Here is a 24226-nt window from a genome sequence, read left to right as displayed (position 1 = left end):
TATCTGGTCAGGAGGGACCCCTTGGATGACACTTTTCTGTAGCAGCTTTTGTATTTCTCATGCTGCATCCTTCCTCTGACTGGGTAAAATGTCAGGAAGTTTCTTTTGAGTAGTAGGAGGAAGGGAAATGTTACACAATAACTTTTGGATATGATTATTAGCACCCAGGAATCTTTTGTGATATCTGCCCAGGTGTCTAATTGCAAAGAGAATTGACCCCCAACTGCCTCCAGAGTTGAACAGCTGGACATCACTTCAGGAATGCTGATAGGGCCTATTGTAAAGGGAATCACTAAATACCTGGTTCTGCAGACCCTCTCTACCTCTAGGGTGACATCTGCCATTAAAACTTCATTCTCTGCCCCTGCAGGAATTATCCTTGTATGAATCCTGGAAAGGTCTATGAGATTTTTGGAACCACATCTTCTTATTGCCTCATTGGTTTCTAGGGAAGGTCCATTTGATGGGTAAAAAACTTGATTCCTATGGCAGACAGAGTCTTTCCCTCTTGTTTGCTGTAGGTAAGCGTGTCCTGAATTGATGGCCCAAACAAGGAAGTGCCATCAAAGAGGGTATTGACAAAGAGTGTCCTGAAGGGCTCCACAAAATTGTATAGTCGCATCCAGGCATGTCTCAATATGGCTATACTTGAACTGGCTGCCCAAGAGGTGCCTTCCACTGCATGGGAGATCAGCCTCATCAGTGTAAGGCCAACTCCTTCTCTCTTTCATTGTAGGCAAAAAATGGAACTCTCTTCCTCCTTCACTTAGGACGATACCTGACCCCGAATCTTTCAAGACACAACTTTTCTCATTTCTATCTTCCAAACGCAAATGCTCCTGCTTCCACCCTACATAAATACAAATAAATTTCCTCATAGAGCCTACTAAATTCCTGACGCAAACTTCACTACTGCCTCTCCTTTTCTATTTACCTTACACAAACCTAATCCATCACCTTCTGATCATTCAATTTCTCTCTCAACTCTTAGCATGTATATAACGCAACTATCCAGTAATCACTGATGCCTATTTCTTGACAATTGATTCTTATTGCTCTGAATGTAAAAACCTGCAACCTTTGTCTCATTGCATGTACAATGACAATTTATTATTTTACTATACCTGTTTTCTATGAATTCATACATGTATTTTACCTTTGTATTTGGCATTTTTTGTAACCTCTAATTGTGTTTCTTATGGAGCTTTTCTCCCCGGGCCTCCACTGAAAATGGGCACATTCTGGCCCAGTGGACTTCCCCGGTAATCAAACTGAAATAAATAAATAAATAACTGGACTCCCTTGCTCCAGTGGGTTCTATCAACAGGAGGAGCCAAAAATATTGTCCAGATGCTTGGGAATAGATTTGACAGGTCCAGTTCCTTCTAAGCCTGGGGGAAACCAAGTCAATCAGGTCATTCACCAGGGGGGTCACCAAGATGTAGATGGTCCAGAACCAAAAGCCTCCAGAAACACTGATTCTTCAGGAGAAGGAGACTGGGAAGACCAGCCATCCTTCTGTTTGAGGATCTCAAGGATATCTCCAAAGGAGATGTCATCAGGTGGTGATCTAGTGGATTTCTTCCCTCATCAAAATCAGTGTCGTCTTTGAGAGACTCCATGGGCAAGTCTAAGTGTCTCCTCTTACATGTCCTCTTCCAAGGAACCTCCTCAGTGGGATGTTCAGGAGAGATATCAGAAGAGGGGGGAAATTCCACTACAGCAACTGTCTGGAGGCTTCCTGGAACTGGCTGTCCCTGTGGGATAGGTCTGATGGGCTCAGAGCTTGGAATCAAAGATGGGAGATGGGTAGGATCCAAGACAACAGAAGATGGTTTCCTGTGAAGAGAGAAAGCCCTTTCAGCCACCTTAAAAGCTGAAGGACCAGGGAACCCCCCCCCCCCTCTCAGAGCTGAAGCCTCTGAGGATGGTATGTCAGGGCTACCCTTGGATCTGAGCCTCAAGGGGAGAATTGGATCCAAGCTGTCCAGGGCCGAGTCTGTAAGAGGAAGGGACAGAGCCAACAAATTCAGAACCAAACCCAACACCTCAAACCCAAAACCCACTCTGATCTAAGGGTATTGGAGCAGAACTGGTCAAGAACAGCATCGGAGCAAAGGAAGGTACTTTCCTCAGATCCAACACCACACGTCTCTGGGATCTTGTATCCTGGGACTCCAAAACCACTGGTTGGATCAGAGAAGGAGAGAGAATGGGTGAAGCAGATGCACTCATGGATCCAGGAAGGGACAGAACTGGCAGGACCCCCATCTGGAACTAAGCCCTGAGAAATTTCCTCATCATCTTATCCACATGCACCTCTGACAAACTCTTAGAATACGATACTGTGGATGAGGGTCTGGAGTGTTCTTCAGAGTCTGGAAAATTTGGCCTAGTAAAGAAGGAGATACTGGCTTAATGGTATACTCCAGAGTATGGCGCCTGCAGGCAGAGCTAGAAGTCAAACCCAAGATCTTGGGATCTAATGAGGAGGAAGAAGGAAGTGGAGAGATCCCTACTTGAGTCAAAACAGTAAGATACAAAAAGTATTTAGGATCTGAAGGAGGGCTCCCAGCTTTAGGATCCAAAACGGTTGGATCCAAGATTTTTCAGATCTTCTCCAACGGCTCCAATGAAGCTCGAGGAGACTTCAGTGGAGACAGATTTTGTTGGTTTGGTGGGGGTTTGAGCCCCAGGAGAAGCAGGCAAAAGACCTTTAAGTATTAATTTATTGGGCCTGTTGGCTAATGCACTGGGGTTGAAAGTAGAGCATACTGAACCGGCTGTACTGAGGTGGCCAAGTCCTAAACAACAAACACACTTCTTGTGGGCATCCAAATTGGGGATCTTATGCCCAAAAGAAGTGCACTTCTTGAACTCTGTTGGTTTCTCAGACATAGCCGACTACAAAAAAAAAAAATTACATCTACCAGACAACCTTATAAGCCAAAGTAAAACATTTTTTTTTAAAGAGACCTACAACAGACTAAACCCAAAGAAAAACTATAATTAATCCCAGCTATGGTAAGTTATAACTACCTAAAAAGGTAAGGAAAATAAACCAACAATGATATTTGACAGTGACTACTGAAGTAGAAGACTAAAAGAACCAGGACAAGATAAACACTAAATACACTAACTCCTAATGCCCAGCAAATGCTGAGACAGGAAAAGGAAGTAAAAAGGGTATAGAAGGAGGAGAAAAGGAAATAGGACTACCCAAAACTTTTGACTCAAAAATAATCACTTATAGCTCAAGAGCAGAACATATGTCTAATCACGATGGTGGGAAATGAGATTAGAGATTTTGGTGATGGAATAGAGCATTATGGGTAGAGGGAGGAGCTCAAGAGCTGGACGTGAAGTCTGTAGAATGCAGCCGATCAGTTCCAAGGATAGGATCTGAACCCATTGGTGAGGAAGAATGAAAAGGACAACATCAGATCTGTTATTAATGTGTACCACAGATTTCTGTAATGTGACAGTGATTGTTAATGCCTTGCACTTTGCTTCCTGAGAATGACAGTGAAACTATGCCTGGAAAGGACATTGAAAAGCAGTACAATGTCTCCTGCCTGTTCCTTTGATGCTCATTATTTCGTGAGCATTCATAGTCAGCTAGGATACTATAAACTTGGTTGGAGAAACAGAATATTTAGCATAGTAGAGCAAGTTACCACATAGAAATAAGGTTATTAACCATGATTCTGTAATACAACAGGCCAGAAACTTTTTTTTCTCTTTCTCCATGCCATACATTAGCAGGCTGTTAAAATGTACAAGGGTAGAAATGACATTCAAAAATAACTGATGTTGCTCTCTGTCAAGATGTGAGCCAAGTGTTCTGGTTTCATAACTCTCATAAGTGTGTCTTAGTATGGTTTACTATCTCTCTCTAACTTGGTCATGGATCATTTTGTTTGTTTTTGCAGACATATGGCCTTGATGTCTGCCGCATGCCATATTCCATTTATTTATTCATTAACATCTGTTTACTGGGCAAGCCCAACTGGGTAGAGGTGCCTTTTTTCAGTGGTGGCCTGACGTGAAAAGCTCCATGGTGTCATGTTTAATGCAATAAATATTTACAGTAACATATTTTATAATGCAGTTTTAGTGAATACATAGCATAATAGTCAATATAATAACACTTGCATTGATATTCATAAACATTAAATCTCCAAGCCTTGTACTGAGACTTTATACATTGGAGAGTGGTGTATAGGATAGGTTGGAGTAATTTAAGAAATACAGTAATAGGAGAGTGGTGTATAGGATAGGTTAGAGTAATTTAAGAAATACAGTAATAGGAGAGTGGTGTATAGGATAGGTTGGAGTAATTTAAGAAATACAGTAATAGGAGAGTGGTGTATAGGATAGGTTGGAGTAATTTAAGAAATACAGTAATAGGAGAGTGGTGTATAGGATAGGTTGGAGTAATTTAAGAAATACAGTAATAGGAGAGTGGTGTATAGGATAGGCTGGAGTAATTTAAGAAATACAGTAATAGGAGAGTGGTGTATAGGATAGGTTGGAGTAATTTAAGAAATACAGTAATAGGAGAGTGGTGTATAGGATAGGTTGGAGTAATTTAAGAAATACAGTAATAGGAGAGTGGTGTATAGGATAGGTTGGAGTAATTTAAGAAATACAGTAATAGGAGAGTGGTGTATAGGATAGGTTGGAGTAATTTAAGAAATACAGTAGAGTGAGGTATTAGAGGTGACAGGCGTTTGCTGCTTTTCATTACTGGCTTGGCTGCTTCTACCTGAATATGGCTTAACCTTTTGTTATTGCTAGCCTTATTGTGCACAACATGCTGGGGGTGGGGGTGGGAGCTACTATTCTGTGGTATTTACTGTGCTGAGATGTCTTCCAACATAGGATTCTGGAAATTCTAGCTTTGTCCTCCTGACAAGGTACACATTTTGGCTTCACTGTAGAGCCTTTCATAATTGAAACAAAATGGTGGCAACTTTGGTGCTGTTATAACTTCCCTACCAGTTTCAGAACTTTGAACATACCCATAACAGCCAATAAAACCATAATGCATGCTTACAGCATTAATATACCATTACGATTTAATTTATGCAAAGTCTTTGTAATATCTGCATACAGAGTGTGTGAATATGTCGGTCACATTTTGTGATTCCAATATACTGCATCTTGATGGCAAGGAACAACTGAAGTGAAACAGAGCACTTCAAGGTTTCACATGAAGGATGCAAAATTGCATTAAATCTCAGGTAGACAATTTAAAGGCTAGGTGGATACTGCAATAAGTAATCTGAAATCCCTTCATAGATTATTTTATGCAGCAATGGGTTAACTCTGTCTTAAAAATATTCCTTGTGGATTAAATGCACCTGATGGCAGCTAATTACCCTCCATGCATCTGCCATCTCTAATGAAAGGCAAGAAAGACTCTAAATCATTTTCCCAACAGGACATATATGTAACTATCAATACTAAAAATCAGAATGTGTTTTGTCAGTTAAGTTATCACTATTTCTAAGATGCAATGGGATGCTTTATTTATTATTTAACATTTATTAAGCAGGTGAGTGTGCTGGACTAGAAATCCTTTTTAGCCACAATCCTAGCCTTATGGCCAAGACATTAAATTTAACATTATGAAATGATGCACCACACACATCTCACCACTATGCATCCAGAATTAAGGAAAAAGCAAACAAATAAAGAAAAAGTCCCCAAATTAGGAACACTTGTAAATACTGGTATTATTAATTTAGAACTTCTCTAAAAATGGCAAATTTTAGGTGAGGATCAACTAGTATTTATGATGTATAGTAACAGTTTCCTAATAATGTTAGAAAAGACTATACACATAATAGTTATGGGCAGCAATATAATATAGCTACAGTCCAATATACAGTCTGCAACATTTCATTTAGTAAGCCAGGATATACATACATACATACATACAGGCAGAAAACAGCTGTTTGTGACTGTATGATGTAATGTTATCCAGGTAATCAATTATGGACTGCATATGCCATGTACAATACATAAAATATATGATGTCTGTGTCCTTATATAACAACGCGAGAACAGTTTATATACTAATTTTTTACAGAGAAAAATAGGAACACTTAGTAATTTAGCCTAGGTTAGTAAAACATACTTTTCTATTCTTTCATAATGTTTTTTTTTTTTTTACTGAATAAGTGTTAGGTTGTTTTATTTTTCTGCTACTGTGGAGAATGTGATTCCAGCTTGTTGGGGTATTTTAACAAAAGCTTTTTTTCACTTATTTCTAGTCTATGGTGGAGGGGGTTCTCTGATGCTGGATACCTTCTTTCTTTTAAAACAAGTTTATTGTTTTAACATATAAGAGAAATATCATAACAATTTTATACAAATAATTAAAAATAGGTATTTTTATAATATTCAACAAAACAACTAAAGTATTTACAAAGACATCCACTACAATCAGATCAATTAATTAAACTAAAATACTGTGCTATTGAAATTAGAATTTTTTTAACAAATTTTGTAAATTATCCCATACAATAAAATGTGATGTTTTTCTAGTTGTTCTCATTCTAATTGTGCTCATTTCCATATGACACATTATATTCATAACATTTTTAAATTCATTGAACAAAGGAGGTGTATCTGAAATCCAATTTCTAGTTATTATTTTCCTAGCCACTGCTAGAATAGACCATAACAAGGAAGCTTAATCTTTTAACACATTGAGGTACAGGTGTTGAATAATATAAGAGACTTAGAAATAATGAAATTATCAAAAGAGCCTGCAAAAATTCATTAATTGACTTCCAGTATTCTTTCAACTTCATACAGTCATAAAACATATGAGCCCAGTCAGCATTAATTTCTACATTACATCTCTTACATAGATTATCTTTATTATTAATTTTATTCATTATCAAAGGTGTATAAAAGATCTATGTAAAATGTCCATGTATAAAGTCTCCAGACAATGGAAGATGTAGTTCTATAAGCAGATTCCAATATATATTGTTTATCTTGTTGAGTTGGTGGGTCCCCATTAATAGAGGTGAAATAATTCCAGTATGAATCTACATTGTAAAAAGTTTCTTGTCTGATAATTTTATGTATATATGAAAGTTTACCTTTATCAGAAACTTTATGCTGTAAATTTATTATCAAGTAATCAATCAGTTTTGGAATAGATTCTTTAACTGTTATAGACATTAGATCTATTCTATCAATGAGATGTTGTCTAAAGATCTGAACCTCTAACCAGCAAGTTTCTCTTAGATCAAATTCTTGTTTTAAGAAATCTAGATTTTTAACTTTATTATCAGATATCAGCTGATACCAGTACTTTAGATTATTATCTATAGGCTGGATACCTTCTTCACTACACATACAGTAGGAAGTATTTCTAACTTTAATTTGTTCTTTAGTAAGGACAGTAACTTTTATTGGGTAATAGTATGTATGTAAACAAGTGAGTTTTGCAGGAAAGTAACTCTAGTTACTGGTTCCAGTTTGCTTTAGCTATTGTTATGCAGTGGTACACTCTGTAATGTATTAGATTATTTATTATTTATTTATTTGCTAGCATTTGTTTACCAAGATAATATCAGTGTACACAACGCCCAGGGAGAAATGTTCTGCACAAAATACATGCATTCAATTAAAAACAGTTGCAGCAATTGAGAGGAGTACAAATCTAAAAAAAATATTTTTAACAATTGTCAGTTAGTGGTTAGAAAACAAAATGTGCATGGTATGAAGCAGAAGAGGTATTCTTAACTATTAAACCAAAAAAGAAAAGGAAAGAAATAAAATATGTTGTTCATTAACAGCAACTTAACAGGTTTTTTACAGCAAAAAAAAAAAAAAAAAATATATATATATATATATATATATACACACACACACACACACACACGTATATGTGAGCTGTTTATAATCTCGAAATACTGAAATGTAGAATTTCAGTATCTCGAGACTATAAACCCGAATGTTTAAAATAGCGAAAAGTTCATAATCGCGAATTTGAATATCTCAAATTTGCGGTTATGGCCTTAAAAAATGTGATGTCCGGGATTGTGTGTTTATGGTGTGCGGATCTACGTGTTTTTTCAGGTAAGTGAGTGTTATGCAATGGATTTGAGTGGGGTTTAGAGTGTGCTTGAGTGTACTGATATGTTTGATGTGTGTGTGAGGGACTGGAGAATGTGCATGTGTGAGTTTGCTTTTGTTTCCTGCTTGTGTGATCTCGGAGTTAATATATATAAGTAGGGGGGTATGGGGGGCACAGTCCCCCCAACATGGGGGGTGTAGGGGGGCTTGCCCCGCTTCTTATGATTGTATGTGTGTAGTTTTTGCTTGTTTATGTTGTGATGTGGGTGTTGTTGTGTATGTATGGTGTAGTGTATGCAGTTTGTTTGGTGTTTTGAATTTTGCAGTTTTGGGCTCAGGGTTTTGTAGTTTTGGTGTTTTGTGGATTCGGTTTCATAGTTTCGAGATACTGAAATTCAATGTTTCAGTATTTCGAGATTATGAAGTGAATCCATACACACACATACACACAAACACACACACACACACACACACACACACACACACACACATATATATATATATATATATATATATATATATATATAGATATACATATAGATATACATATATATATATATATATATATATATATATATATATATATATAAATATATATATATATATATATATATATATAGGTTCATAGGTTTATAGGTCTGTACTAGGCTAATGGCCCTGGAGCCCTTACAAGTCTAGCCCATAGGATTATCCTGGTATCATGCCACCTGACCTTAGTTCCCAGTGCCTCTGTCGAGTAAAGCCACTAGAGTGATCCATGGAGTGAATTTTCTGTTTCCCATCCACTCATCAAGATTTCTCTTGAAGAGGGCCAGTGAGGTGCTCTGCTTGACATGTATGGGAAGTCTATTCCAAAGCACAGGCAGTCTCATTTTATATATATATATATATATATATATATATATATATATATATATATATATATATATATATTTTGACATTAGTCATGTTTCAGACATGGCTAAAGGTCTTAAAATATCCAGCAATGAGCGGGAGAGAGAGCAAGGTATTTCTTAGAAATAAACAGCAAATAAGTAGGGCTGCTATAGGACAGGTCACATTATTTTCACTGGCTTCTAGGCTTACATTTATGAACTGCATTCACACAGCAGTGACCTTTCTGCACGAGATGCTAGGGTTAGGTTGTAAGGTACAGGAAAATGGTGCTAAGTAAGTGCAAGGCTACTGCGGTGTGAGACTGAAGAAGAGATTGTAAAGTACAGGAGAATGACAATAAATAGGTACAGGGGTGAGGTGATTGGTTGAGCAAGTTTAACAGAGAGGGGAAGTGAAAAGGTAATGAATGGCTGACTAGATAGTGTTCGTAGGTGAAGAATGGGTAGCCAGAAGAGGGTACATAAAGTTTTTCAATAATATGAATCAGTCTAAGAAATTTGTTTTCTGTTATTTGTTGCACAGAGGTACTTTGTTGGAAATGACAACTGCAAAGGAAGGGTCATATTCTCGTCTAAGGAGTAATACATTTCCTGTTATGCACTGTCTTATTTCTCTGTTTGCAAAATGTTTGATTTTCTATTGAACCTATGAAATGGGTTAAAATGTTTTCTGGATTTCGACCTTACTGGGAGGGTTGTATCTAATGGGTCTTTAATTGTTAGTGTTTATTCTTGGTGGTGTTCCTAGACATATTTTAGTGGCTTTCTGTGATTTTTTTTATATAATTTGTTTGATTGTGAGCCAATTCCATATTGTGCACAAGTTGTTTTGGAAAATTTTGTTTAAAGAGCCATTCGTCCCTGGGACAGGTAAAAGTCTCATGGTCCATTCATTCCTGGGCAGGAAGCCCAATTATCTGATTCAATCTTTGAGTGGAGAAACTCAGATAGTAGGAAATGAGCCAGTTACTGGATCCTATGGAACCACCTACCCCGGCAGCTATCACTAGAACTTCACAATGCTGTCCCTCCTTGGGAAGCTGCGTGTGGTTTCACACCTACACTACTTCCTGGGTTGCTAAGTATAGCTTCATGCTAAGCAGCATATGCTGTACACTTGTACAGGCTCATGCTCCTCAGCTGCAATGCCCACTGCTACCAGCAGGTGTCACCCAAGTAGCAAAACAGAACCACTTCCATCTCCATGGGTGAGCCATCAAATGTCACTCATTCTCATCCTTCCCAGTGAGAATATCAAACTTTTGAATGTATTCAAATATTTGATCATGCACAATCTTGTCTAATAATGTTGCTAGGGACCAACTCTGGCAATAAGCCAATAGACATTACCTGAATTGTTGAGTGCTTTTATTTATTTATTTATTTTTTAATTACCCCAACAGTCAACTAACATGCCCGTAGTGTGCTCTGGTAAAAAAATAAAACCTTGAGCTATCAGTAGTAGTCAGATTGTCACTTATCTTATTCATATGGCAATGAAATACTCTTCAATCGGTGTCTATGTTACTGAGGTACGCAGTGAATGGGGCAATTTTTATTTCTTAGAATCTCTTAAGAGCACATCATTTGGTACATACCTGTTCCATCATCCAAAGGACCAAAGTTACAAATCTGGCTGATGGTGTCTACCCATGTCTGCATTTCTTTTTCTGTTTTTGCCACTAGGTAAAATGTGCGGTAGGTTGTCTTCACTATGAAAACACAGTTGTTTTGGAATTCTTTCTTGACAAAATTAAGCCCTGAGTGTTTCCGGACTTCACACTCACTGAGGTTAATAACGCGTATGGGTTTCTTGCTGGTGTTGTTGCGGTAATATTCCAGTACATCTGGGTTACCACTCATTCTCCCACTGCGAAGCACAAACCATCTTTTTCTCCAGGCCTGTAAGAATAATAATAATTGTTAAAAATATTATTTATCCTGTTAAAACTGGAATTTACACAAACATTACTTATTACTTTGGATAAGGAAAGAAATAAAACAATTTACCAAAGACAGAAGCTGGAACTCACAAGTTCAGTCTGCAGAAGATATGACATTTTTCATTTCACACTGTGACAAGTTTACTGCAGTGATTACTAAAACATTTGAATCTTCTGGTGACTACTGCTTTTATACAGCTGACGACCCCTGCATGCGTGCCTGTTCCTTGGCCTGACAGTTATTTCTGCACCATATGCACTTTCTGTATGGTTGTCCCACTGGTATAAAATAATAGCTCCCATTTGTGGTATGATTCATTTGCTTCAAGGACTGGAAGGAGGTGGATGGGAAAGGAGCAGAACAGAAGCAGCTAATTGCCATTATCCTACTTTGATGAGGTGGGCATAATTTCATGCTCTTCCTGGCAGATCCTTGGTAGATGCTGGGGTGAAACCTGTACCAGTTAGGTATTCGAATACAGCAGCATCAGCAGAGGTCAGCAGCTGTGTTAGAAACAGAAGCATGTACTTTTCACCCTGCTGCCTGTACTGCTGCAAGGACATGAGAATTATGGCATATGGTATAATTAAAAAAAGTTCTACCCATCTGACCATACAGTGTTACAACCTAAGTGATGCACTCCTCAGCCTTCACCACTTGAGATAACAAGCAGTGGGCAATGGAAAAGTCCCTCACCTCGAGGCTTAGAGCCAGTGGAGAAGGGAGAGGACAGAAACATGTCCTCCTTAGCATCATGCTTTACCTAGCTCGAAGGTGAAATACCTTTGCCACTGTCGTTGCATTGTGTTATCCTAACAACAGTCTGCTATTAGCATTGCACCATTATCAGTCCCCCAGTCAATGTACGCCTATTATTTCATTCACTGCAATTCTGGCACTTAAGCGAACACAGTACACAAAGAAAATTGTTGTCATGAACAAACAATCTTAAGTGTTTAGAAAGAAAAAATATTGTGTCTTCAGTTACTATGGCAGACACAAGTAACAACTACAACAACAAATGCTGCAAGGAAGGAGTTAAAATGAAAATATTGGATTAATAATACAGGCCATCCTTATGATGTGACGGAAAGCAGATTTCTAACTGTATAAGTCAATACATGAAATAGTCAAGCTTTATTATTGCCACACACTAGAGAAATAAAATACTGACTTATGTTGGCGAGCAATTGTATTTTCTTTCTGACAGTGTGTTGAAGACCAGCCCCCTCCCACAGCAGGTGGTATGAGCTAGTAAGTGGAAAAACTCATTTATAGCCTTGCATGAACTACTTCTCCCAGGATCTGCCCTTTAGCATGTGTTCATCTGACTCATGCGGAGACTCACCACTCATACCAGGAAAAATGCGGCTGTGAAATGAAGACATGAGATAGGAATTTCTGCAATTATAGTTTCTTGGTCAGATTTTCAATTAATCTGCACCCAGCAAAATGGTTTTGACCAATAAAAAAATCATGCTGAAAGCGTTTAATAGTGCAATTGTAGGGTTACAGGCTAATGCAAAATATTTCACTTATTTTTTATTTTCAGTTTGATAACCCTGGTAAGTGAGCTGGTCTGGTGACCCTTTTCAGTCACAAACTGAATACAATTGTACAAAAAGGAAAACGAATACATAGACAATTATATCGATTACATAATGGTTATCAGATAAAAGTCACAAAGAACACTAATGCAGGTGCTATGTGAAGAGCAATAAAGTACAGTAGAGAGTTGATTATTAGAAACGTCAGTTATCAGAACCAGCCTCCCAAAGTTTTTGAGTTGGAAAAGTCATAAAGTCTGAAAATGTAAATATTATACGTATTTGCTTGAGCATGTTTTTTGAGCTTGTACCCAGCTCGTATGTGATAAAATATTCTTTATTGTCAATTGGAATCACTGAATGGTTGAAAAGTGTATTCCTGCATGCAGAAAAAAAACAAGATTTTAGAATTTTTTTTACCCAGTTCAACTATATGTTTGATTATCCAAACTACTCTAGGTCCCAATTAGTTTGGATAATAGACTCTCTACTGTAAATATATATAGCAAAGATTGAGAGTTTATACAATGTCACAGCAGAGGCATAACAATGTGACAAGAGTTTCCTTATTTGCAGTATATATAAAGGCTAAGAATACATATATATATATATATATATATATATATATATATATATATATATATATATATAAAATGAAATAAAATGCATTTTATCCATTGGCTTGAAATTATACACATATACATTCATTTTTATAAGATGGTTTATCTGAGACTGTTCACTGCATTCCTGTACCATCTTTCTATTTGGCCATTTTAGCTGAGTTGTACAGTATACTTTGTGGAAAGTCACTGGGTAAAGCTGCCAGTTAAGGAAGGGAAGTGGCTATTCAAACTGTTGTGGGGCTGTGAATAAGGATGAATGCCTGTTGTAACGATGAAGCCTGTAAAGCTGTGTTAGTTGTGCTAAATATCTATACAATCTTTCTAGCAGAAAAACATGCGGCAGGTCCATTGCAGTAGTCATGTGTTGATAAAGCTTATTAAAAGCGATGTCAGCTCTTCAGGCTTAAGGTAATGTTATGGCTAGGGATTGATACTGCAGTACTTGTTCACCAAGCAACTAGCCAACTTTCTTGTGCTCTAGCAGCTAAGGAACTGCAGGTGCTCCAGTTCCCAGTAAGATCTTTAGGAAAATGTGGACCACTTCAGAAGAGTCTGCTTGCCACAGTGACCATTTTACATGAGCCTTATTGTTTGTAAGTCACCCAAGCAATTGAAAATGGCAGATTACAGCAGAAATAATTCAGTCTATAAATATTACTGATGTAATAAGGAATATATTTTTAAACAAGATGTATTAATTTTGTTAAAAATCTAGCAGTTTAACTCCTATTATTCTCAAAGCAGCTGCTTGGGTTAATGTAACTTTAAATTATCACAGCTCTCCCTTTCCCTTTCTGACCTCGCTTTCTCTTCCATTTCCTAGTGAAATTCTTATCCAATCACCAAGGTGGGAAAGGCATTAGGGAAAGATTAGTCGGGCAGCTGCCCTTCCTCTTTGCAGCCTCTCCTTTCCTTTAAGTTCACATGAGTGGCTGCCACTGCTTGCTTTTCTGATTTGTGTGGGCGTTAAGGACTTTGTGTCTGAGGGAACAGTAGAATACTGGGCAGTCTCATTAGGCAATGCTGTAGTTAAACACAACATTAAAACATTATTTGCTTTAGGACATAATCAGATAAAAAACTCTGAAATATGATATTTCTGTTCTCATTCTGTAAGTCAGTAGGCAGTTGAGTGTCCCTATTTATTTTCTAAACTTAGTAACATTTTAGTCTTTGTAACACAAATAAAGCCCAACATACACTGCAAGTATTCTAATATGGGGATCTACTCTGATTTTTTTATAGGTTATATGATTTTACTGCTGTGCGTGCTTGCATATGTGTGTGAGAGATGGCAGTCTTCTCTTTCATACATGAACATCAGGATTCTGAATTTCTTATCTGTCATTGCTCATTATCCATGTTTTCTATTTCCAGCCTTTCCAAATTATAATGTTAAGGTTAAAGCTCTGCAGTCCTTTCCTCTGGCTACACAGCAAGCATAAACATGAAGATTTCTGGTGTTAAAGAATTCCTGTTAAACATTTGCATCAGTAAGCAAATGTCATATGCAAATACTAGATGCCTTGCACCTATCTTTCTTACTTAATATGTGCATGCTTAAAAATCGGCACACTAAAACAAAGGAGTGGCATAATATTGTACATGAATGGAGAATTTGTTTGATGGCTGGGCTTTCTCCCTGCTGAGTTACCACATACCAGGTATTCCTTTAGCAATGGTTGCCATGCGGCAGTAACACTGTGTGTGTCTCAAAATATACTTTATTCAAACTCAAGTGTTTACGTGCTTTTGAAGACGAAATATGTTCATTCTGTTCACCCACATGTATTGTGTGGGTTGCCCTATTTTAAGGTTTTTTTTGTCTAGCAGTCTGAGTATTAATTTTAACAGTGAACAATACCAGTATTAAGAGATGACTGTCCTGGCTCTCATATCTCAACTTCCTCTAATAAACACTGAGACTTTATTTCAATGTGCAAAAAAGGACATGGTTAAGCTCTATTCACTAGTATTGGCGTCACTCTTTAACCACAGGTAATGGTGGGGCATATAAATGAAGTACTAATAAAAGTTGGTATTAAGTTGGCAAAAACTGGAAAGGAGATTGCAGGGGAAACCAGCTTCAGTCCTCTGGATAGGAAATGGGACCTCCCAGTTGTTATTCCAGCTAAGAGGTAGAAGCCATAGATCACAAATTTACCAGAGGGTAGTGTGGGAAGAACAACTGTGTGGAAAGAACAACTGCCCTAGACTTAGATCCAGAATTTACCAAAGTCTGATGTGACTGAAATGATGCCCCATGGAAACTCTCCAGGTGTGCATGCTAAGTCTATGCACAACACTAATCAGTAACTTATGGGTCTGGCTACTACATTGTGTACAACTGTGACATGGTTTGATACACTTTACTACTGACTATGGCCTCCCTAAAAGAACCAGTACAGTCTTCTGGCTCAGAGTTCCACTTGTACCTGCCTGCTACAGTTACCTCATGTCCTGCCAGCCTTCTCACTAAGTTGGCATTAACCATTATTCATAGCAGCAATGCAGAATTTAGGGTTTATATGTCTGCACCTCATTGAAGGACAGCTTCTTAATGAGCGCACTTGAAAGATTAAGAGCTCTTACTTATTTCTACCTTTTTAAGTCTATCAACTTCACACAACTATTACTTGCCTGTTAAGCTTGTTTGTTTGCTGCTGACAGTACCCAGGAGCCAGTAGAACTGTTATTTACATTTCCATCTGAGGGTCTCTGTTGCTATCTGCTTTGTATTATCTTTGTTGTAGCGACTGCATTGATACATGTTCTTTCATGTACTCACTACAGCAGTAGTTTTTTCATAAATTATTAAATTATACAATTCTATAGTTCATGGACTGTATTCAAGTCATATTTGTTGTGCATCTCAAAACTTACAAACCCGATACTCTAGTCCAGTGTGTTCCTTGCTGCATGTGTAGAGGTCATTTCCATTCTTAAGCCTAGCCTATCAGATGTCCTCCCCAGTCTCATCAGAAACTCTCCCATACTGAGAACATTTACTCTACTCTGCATTACCACTTCTTTCCACTGTCACCAGTTCTTATTTCACCTTCAGCACATTAATGTACTACTACCTAGCCTACCTGCACATTTGTCTTCTGCAGACATCTGATCTCCATTTACAAAAGAATGTCTTCACCCACTCACCCATGCCTACATACCTGGTAACTTTAGCTCTCTACTTTAGAGCATTTGCAAGAGAGCAATCTCATCTTTAAGGCTTGATTTTGTATTACCAGTATAGGGGTGAAGTGCATCATGGTCTGCAGCTAATGGCGTAAACTGTACCGAGTGTTTATTTACAATTTTCATAGCTTAGTGTTATGTTTGTTTAGCCATCCAGGTTCGCAAAAGAGAGTAACCTGAAGCACTAATGCAAGAGAAGGACTCAAGCTGAAATAGGACTCTGCTTGGGTGAACCATACAGAATGGACAACTTAGCAGAAAGGTCCCAAATAAGATATTAAATAAAAAAATAACTCTAGAAGATGTTATTCTGTGAAAGACGCATAAAATCCGCAGCAGAGCAGCTTCATAGGATGGCATTGTCAGCTTTTTTAATTGTAAGTTGATACATTATCCGTAGCTTGGTAGGTAGCACACTTGTCTTGGATGCTTGGAAGATAAGAAGGCCATGGGTTCTCTTTCTCTGTCCAAGAAGAACATGGGTCCACGTTCTAGTAATAATGCTACAGTGCAGCGAAGTGGGTTCTGTACCTCTGAGGCAGCATCTTCAGAGGAGATGTTAATTCTTGGTCCTATCTGTTTGTGCTGGTGGCAGTTCAGGTAGAGTTCAAAGGTCTTTTGCCATTTAAAGAGTGGAGAAATCCCAAATGTCCAAGCCAAATTACCCTCTCTCTACATAATTATTATTTTAGCAGGCCATAACCTAACTAACTAACTAACCTGGCTATACATATTGTATCCTTATTTAAAATGGTTCTGTGTTTTGGCCCACTTCTATTTTTCATAGCAGAGACATGATGAAACACTTTAGTGCAGACAGGTTAATCAAATATAGTGAAGACTTGACACTGCCTTATAAGAAGATAAGTTATTTGAGACCCAAACCTCACTAACTACAGAGAGAGAATGGTCATGGGCATATTGTACAATGTGATGGACAGTCATGATAGAACTTATTCAGGCAGACACAATAAGCATTCTTTTCAATGACCTAATCCAGTAAAGTTTTATTAAAAGGTAGACTTATATGCTTACTATTGTACGTTTTTTGTGTGTGAGACCACTGCCCTGGGTGAATGTTTATTTGTCCCTGCAATATGCCTTGATCTGGTTAAATTGTTTGCAACTATTACACATGATGGAAATTTACATACATTTTGAAATCTAAAGGTGAATAAGGATATAAATTGGCTACGTGGCTATACGCAACACAAAAAAGACTCCTTCTATACTCAACAATGCCTGTCACTGCTGGAGTTGCTCAGGATTCTATCCTGTGGCCAAACTTATGTAAGAATCCAGTGTCAAGTTGAACAAATATGGAAATAACTGTAAACTTACAAGAATTGTCCTTAACACTACCACACAGTAAAATGATCTTTCCTTCTGTTATTTACCACTGTCAAGTCCATTATTTGATTAGTCATATGTACTGTAGAATTATAGGGTATTACTATAAGCATGTAACTATTCTGTGTGTTTACTAGTGCACTTGTACTGTTTCCTTTTTTAAAGCACCCACTATATACTATAATCTGCTGTTATTATGTTCATGGCCAGTCTACTGTTATTATGTTCACGTACAATGTTTTACTTTCTTGGCTCAGGTTGTTGCTGAAAAGGGTCTAAGGACCAGTCTCCCTACCCATTTAACAAATGAAAATAAAATACATGAATTATGCAGTAGAAATGACATTTTCTTCAATGGCAAAATATGTATTTGGCAAAAAAAAAAAAAAACAACTGCCAGTTTTTATGCAAGATATCTTTCTATATCTATCTAGCTATATGTCTATCTATATATCAATATATCTATCTACCTATACCTATATCTTTATCTATATATTGAGCTTTTGCCCCACTGTATGCTGACCATCAGACACTTTCTGAGTTAACTGGCCCATTCATTCTCCAGACACTGTGACTGACTGAAAGGATTTGTTATTTAGCCAGCCATCAGGGGTGATATCAGTTTATGCTTTTTGCTGTCCTAACCCCACTGCAAATGCCTGGTAACATGCTCATTGTCTAGAGTGAAAAAGGGTGTTAGAAAAGGTGTGTAACCCACTTCCATGATTAACATAACCTCCTCTTGAAGACAGCACTGACATGGAGTCTCCAGTCCTCGTCATGGATTCAACCATGGGAATGTGTGCCCATGTACTACCACCTCCTAAGCAGTGGGAGGAAACCGGAGCACCCGGTGGAAACCCACGTGGCCACAGGAAGGACATGCAGACTCTTATAGATAAAGGACTAATTTACATAATTAGAAACTTTGGTAAAGTTTTACAAATAATTTTCTGTCAAAAACCTTGGATATATATTCACTTGTTAAAATGAGCAACTCGAGGAATTCTCACCAGGATGCTGCCTTAAAGAAGGAACGACAAAAGATGGCATCTACCCTGCAGGAGTTGTCTTTGAAGATGGATGATTTTAAAAGGAATCTAGAAAATCTTAAAACAAGCAGTCAAAAACAGACAGACACCCTCAAGGAAATGCTACAACACCAGACAAGGATAACAAGTATAGAGGTTTCTCGGTACTTACATATTATCGCAACCAAATTTTCATGGTTGCAAAATTCGCATTCTAGAATCGAAATGAGTGCAGGACACTGTAACATGTTATTCTAAGACCACTACTCAAATTTTAAATTTGTACACTTCTACAAAAAAATTTATTGAAGAGCGGAGGCTGATGAGTTTAAAAGACAGTAGTCCCTTTACTTTTTCTGCTGCTCTTGTTTATTTAATCTCAGCACGGTGTAATGCAAACTACATTGATGTGATGTCAGATAGGAACAGGACACACTCATGGCACTTTATTCAATGTTTTCCTGTAACGTTCTTTTGAATACAAACCAGCTATGGAAACACACCTTTTGTAAGCATGTTTCTGTCACTTAACGGGAAATCGTAGCCCTGTCAAATGTGTCCATTACAGTTCGTTTCTGGATAACATGCAGCACAGGACAGAAGCAAGTAATGTAATGAATTACCTTTGACAGGGCATGATAAAACAAGGGGATTCTAGCCTGTGTTGAGCCAAAGCCTCTTAGTCAGGATTGCAGTTCTGTAAAACCACAAAAAAAAAAAAAAAAAAAACCTTTAAAAATAAGACATGAAAGCACAGAAGATAAACAGCTTCTGTGCCTTATTTCAGCCCTACATAGAGTCACAGCAAAATAAAAGCTTTACAAATGCACACATAAATAAACACATTAATGAAAAGCCTGAGTACCTGGTGTTAGAGGCAAGCTGGAACTGTATGCCTTAACCAATTCTTAGTCTCTGTTAAGGCAGTAAATGATGGAACCCGGAAGGCGGAATTTCGCCAGAACTGAGGTGATAGGACAGTGATTTGGACTTTAAATAAACCTTGCCAGTGCAGGATAAACTCCTTTCGGCGTAACATTAGGAAGTAGGACAACTTCCAAATCTGGTTGCGATAATACGTAAGTACCGGTTTCTCTAAATGACTTAGAAAGCAGACCTAAGGAAGAGGAAACATAGAAAGAACAGCTTCTTAAACAAAACACTTGGTTGGTTAATAAAGTAGATGACTTGGAAAACAGGGAGAGGAGAAATAACATCAGGATTTTCAGATAACCTGAAAACACAGAAGGTGAGGATATTATTTTGTTTTTATCAAGCTGGATCCCTGACTTTGTAAATTTAAAAGGAGGACTTTCCTTTAGCATTGAAAGGGCACACAGAGCTCTTGGGAAACCTGCCACTATCTCAAACTCACCTCCTAGGTCAATAATTATAAAATTTCTTGCATACTTGGACAAGGAACTGATTTTAAGATCTACTTGTATGAAGGCACCTCTAAAATATAAACAGAGCCTGATAAGATTTGATAATGACTATTCATCTAGAATGATGGAACAAAGGAAAAAAGTGTGGCCAATGATAAAGTTTCTGAAACAAAATAACATCAAGGCACAACTTGCATATCCAGCTAAGATAAGAATACTGTATGCCAACGAGATGAGGACTTTTATTGACTTAGAGGAAGCCTCTTCATTTATTAAAACTAATAATGTGATTACTTTACCAGAATATATGGATTGGATGTCACCTTCTCTCAAGAGAACAAAAGAAACAAATGTCTGGACAGATGTCAAAAAGAAGAAGCAAAAGACTGATGATGTTACAGCCAAATCTCTCAAAGCATCTACTATGATAGGAATTATTTTAACATTACTTTAAAGGACCAATTTTACTGCTTGGAATTTTAAAACAAAGGTAACTAACTACTGGAATCTTTATCTATATTTTTTTGAAAATAGATGACACATGAGAGTTTTCACATTACCTCAGGTATGCAAAACAGGGTACTTTTCTTTCACAGAAGGAGGGTTACATAGCACACAAAATATGTATGCTGTAAATCAACATACATAGTATATGTGTATTTTCTCTTAATTTCCTCTTTTCTTTCTCACTCTTCTCTCTTTTCTCATTCTTATTTTAACTGCATCTTGACTCCCTTTCTAAATTCTCTCCTATTTACTATACTAGTATAGTCTGTATATATTTAATAACTCACTATCTATACATAGATAAATAACAGTCTAAACTAATATAGTTTTAAGGTAGACTAATTGGAATAGTGAACTTAATTAATTATTACACTAGTTATGCTTATTGGGATTGGGGACATGTTCGTGATTAACTCTGAAATGTTCCATTCATGTACATATGTCATTTGAATTATTTCCTTTTAGTATTAACAAATATATAAAAAAAAGGAGGAAAAATGTACTGTTGGCTAAGAGTAGTGAAGCTTTCTTCACATTCTATTCACATTGCCATAGCAACAGTAAACAACTGCTGCAGTTTCTAAGGACACTGAACCTCTGAAGTGCATTTAGCCTCACAGATAACAAATAATAAGAAAAAGTAATGTTGTTCAGTTATTAAAATGAAAAACAACCCAAGCAAGGTAAAATAAATACATAATAGGACTATTTGTATATATTTTATGATTTATCCCCATAGGATTACATATTCCTGGAAACACAACAGAAATACTCCAAAACTACATGTGCACTTAAACGTAGCTGCTTGATTATAGCAATAACCCACGCCTGGGTAATGCTAATTACCACGTTGGCGTGGTTTGGTCCCGGTGAGCCCGAGGACCAAACAAAGCCAACCGTGGGTAAATTTAGCATTACCCACACCCAGAAGTGGTTATTATTATACCATGACATTATTTAAGAAAAGAAACTATTACTTTTCTTAAATAATGGCATAGTATAATGCCTGTTTACTGCCCTTCCGCAGATGTCTGGCATCCGGCAGTTCTGATGTACTGCGCCTGCGCAGTACATCAGAGCTTGGGTAAAAACGGAGAAAGCAAGATCTCCGTTGCTTTTATGTTAGCTATGTTAAATGAGTTTAACATAGCGAGACAGTTTAAAATAAGCAACGGACATCTCCGCTGCTTATTTTAAACTGTCTCGCCATGTTAAACTCATTTAACATAGTGAACACTAAAAAGCAATGGAGATCTTGCTTTCTCCGTTGCTTTTAAACACTGTCTGCTATGTTAAATGGGTTTAACATGGCGAGACAGTTAAATAAGCAACGATCTCCGTTGCTTATTTTAAAAGTGGCTCGCTATGTTAAACCCATTTAACATAGCAGTGTTTTAAATCGAAGTTATACTAATGGAAAAAAGTCCAGGCGACCGGACCTTTTTCCATTAGTATAACTCGATTTACAATGGGCACGCTGGCCAATCAGCGTGCACATTTTGGGGGGGGTCATGGTATAATAAAAAGTATTACTCAGTTTAACATGGTGATTTCACAAGCTGTATGCACTGTAAAAGTTACATTTTATATGTTACTTGAAATTGTCAGTCTCTAGTGCACACGAAAAGATACATATTACTTTCTGCAACGTGTTATCTTTGCAGTTACCTCACACTCTGTACAAACTCACTTGGTAACTGATAGCTATTCATTTAAAATATAGTTCTTTCAGCTTTTCCCGGTTAGGGGTCGCCACAGTGGAACTCCGGTCCACTAATGATTGGCAGTAGATTTTTACGGGGCCAAGGTGCCAACTCAATATCCAACCTTCAAAAAGGCACGCCCATTTCACACGTCTTTGGAATGCCTCTCGACCATGGGGAGGACATGCAGACTCCACACAGAAGGTGCTCCAGCTGAGAATCGAACAGGAGAACCTCTTGCTGTGAGGCGACAATGCTACTATCAGTTTAAATATTAAATGTGCCCTTGAAATGCTATTGACATTTTGACAAAATATAATCTGAACTGTAAAATGAATGACTTGAAAGAAGTGAAGTAATGCATAGATTTCAGACAGTTCTTGACACTACAGTAAAAGTAAAAATATATATTCACAAGGAAATATTGAAATGTTTTAGTCTTCCAGTTAAAACAGCTTACTGTCAACATTTTGCGATATCAGAAAATTTGAAAAGCTAGGAAATTACTATTTTTTGTCTTTATAATAATTATTATCCAGATGTTAGACTCTGCTTTGTTTAATGAATTGTGACATATGTTTATGAGGAAAAGTGGACTCAATTACTCACATTGGACTACACATTCCTGGAAACTCAACTGAAATGTCCCCAAATTACTTGTGAATTTAAATGAAACTGCCTGATTAATAAGCATAATTTACTTTAACAACCTGAATCGTAAGCTATCTGCTCTATATATTCTACATTATATATGTCACTTGCATATGACAGTCTCTAGAGCACACGAAAAAATACATATTATTTTTGCAACATGCTATATTTGCACTAACCATACATTCTAAACTAACTCAATTGGCAACTGACAAGTTATTTATTTGAAACATCAGTCTAAATATTAATTGTACCCTTGTAATATTGTCGCCGTTTTGACAAAACAAAACCTGAATTGAAAAAGGAATGATTTGAAGAAGTGAAGTTTTGTACAGATTTCGAAGACAGCTTCTGACACAACAATATAAGTAGAAATGTATATATGCAAGGAAAAATTGAATTGCTTTATACTTTTAGTTAAAATAGCTTATCGTTAACTTTTTGCTTTCTCAGAAAGTTCAAAGAGCTAGGAAATTATTTCTAATTTGTCTTTATAATGTTTACTAAAGTGATGTTAGTCACTGACTTGTTTAATGGATTGCGAGTCATTGTACAAGACGGACTACTGAACGTTATTTCTGTTTACCTATGTTTGCTGAATTTCTTTTATTAGTACTGATTTAAAACAAGGGATAGAAAGGGAAGGGAAATCTCTGTTTTTGGACAAGGGAGGAGAGGCATAAGAGTATTCTAAGTACCCCGAGAACTCTCTAAGATGCTCTAAATACTATTTGATTAATACTTACCTAAGGTAAGTCTTGATTACCATATAGGTACCTTCACATTCATTCTAGACCTGATGTGATTACCCATTCTGGAAGCAGGAGGTGCCCTATGCAGGATGGGAATTGTCAGGGTGATTATAGTTCATTCTTAGATTCTGCTTTGTAAATCTATAAATATGTAAAACCACTGCACACTAGAATGTATGGCACCTCTGCTCAGAGTCACTCAGGATACCACTGATAAGCCATGTATTTTCATAAGTGCAAGTTGAAGTTGATGAGCTGAAGAGTGGGAAAGTAAAGGACGACAGTACACCTACAGTAAATTCATATTTCATTGGTAATCACTCGTCTCCTGCAGAGTTCTTTTAGTCAAATTATTTAAGTAATAATATATTTGTTGTTGGCTTATTTAGTGTATGCTCCTCTGTTGCATTTAATTTATTCAAAATGACATATCTGACATGTTTGGGATATCTTAAGGGTAACTAAATACTGGATATTTTCTAAGTCAACATAATAATTGTTTACACTAATAACATTCCATCCTGATATATAAAATACTA

The 24226-nt window shown here is 37.1% G+C and overlaps 1 protein-coding gene across 1 annotated transcript in view; it reads right to left on the bottom strand.

The window, feature by feature from the left end:
- GAB3 (GRB2 associated binding protein 3) overlaps positions 1 to 24226 on the bottom strand; it is a 980339-nt gene that overhangs the window by 479186 nt on the left and 476927 nt on the right. Inside the window, exon 2 of the mRNA XM_044057216.1 lies at positions 10598 to 10901. Within this exon, the coding sequence (XP_043913151.1) occupies positions 10598 to 10901 (304 nt within the window). The remainder of the gene's footprint in view (positions 1 to 10597; positions 10902 to 24226) is intronic.

Source organism: Protopterus annectens, chromosome 15.part0, assembly GCF_019279795.1.
Source record: "Protopterus annectens isolate FY-2018-M chromosome 15.part0, PAN1.0, whole genome shotgun sequence".
NCBI classification, from domain to species: Eukaryota; Metazoa; Chordata; order Ceratodontiformes; family Protopteridae; genus Protopterus; species Protopterus annectens.
The sequence above is the reverse complement of the archived record's forward strand: the minus strand, read 5'-3'. Positions and strand labels throughout refer to the sequence as shown.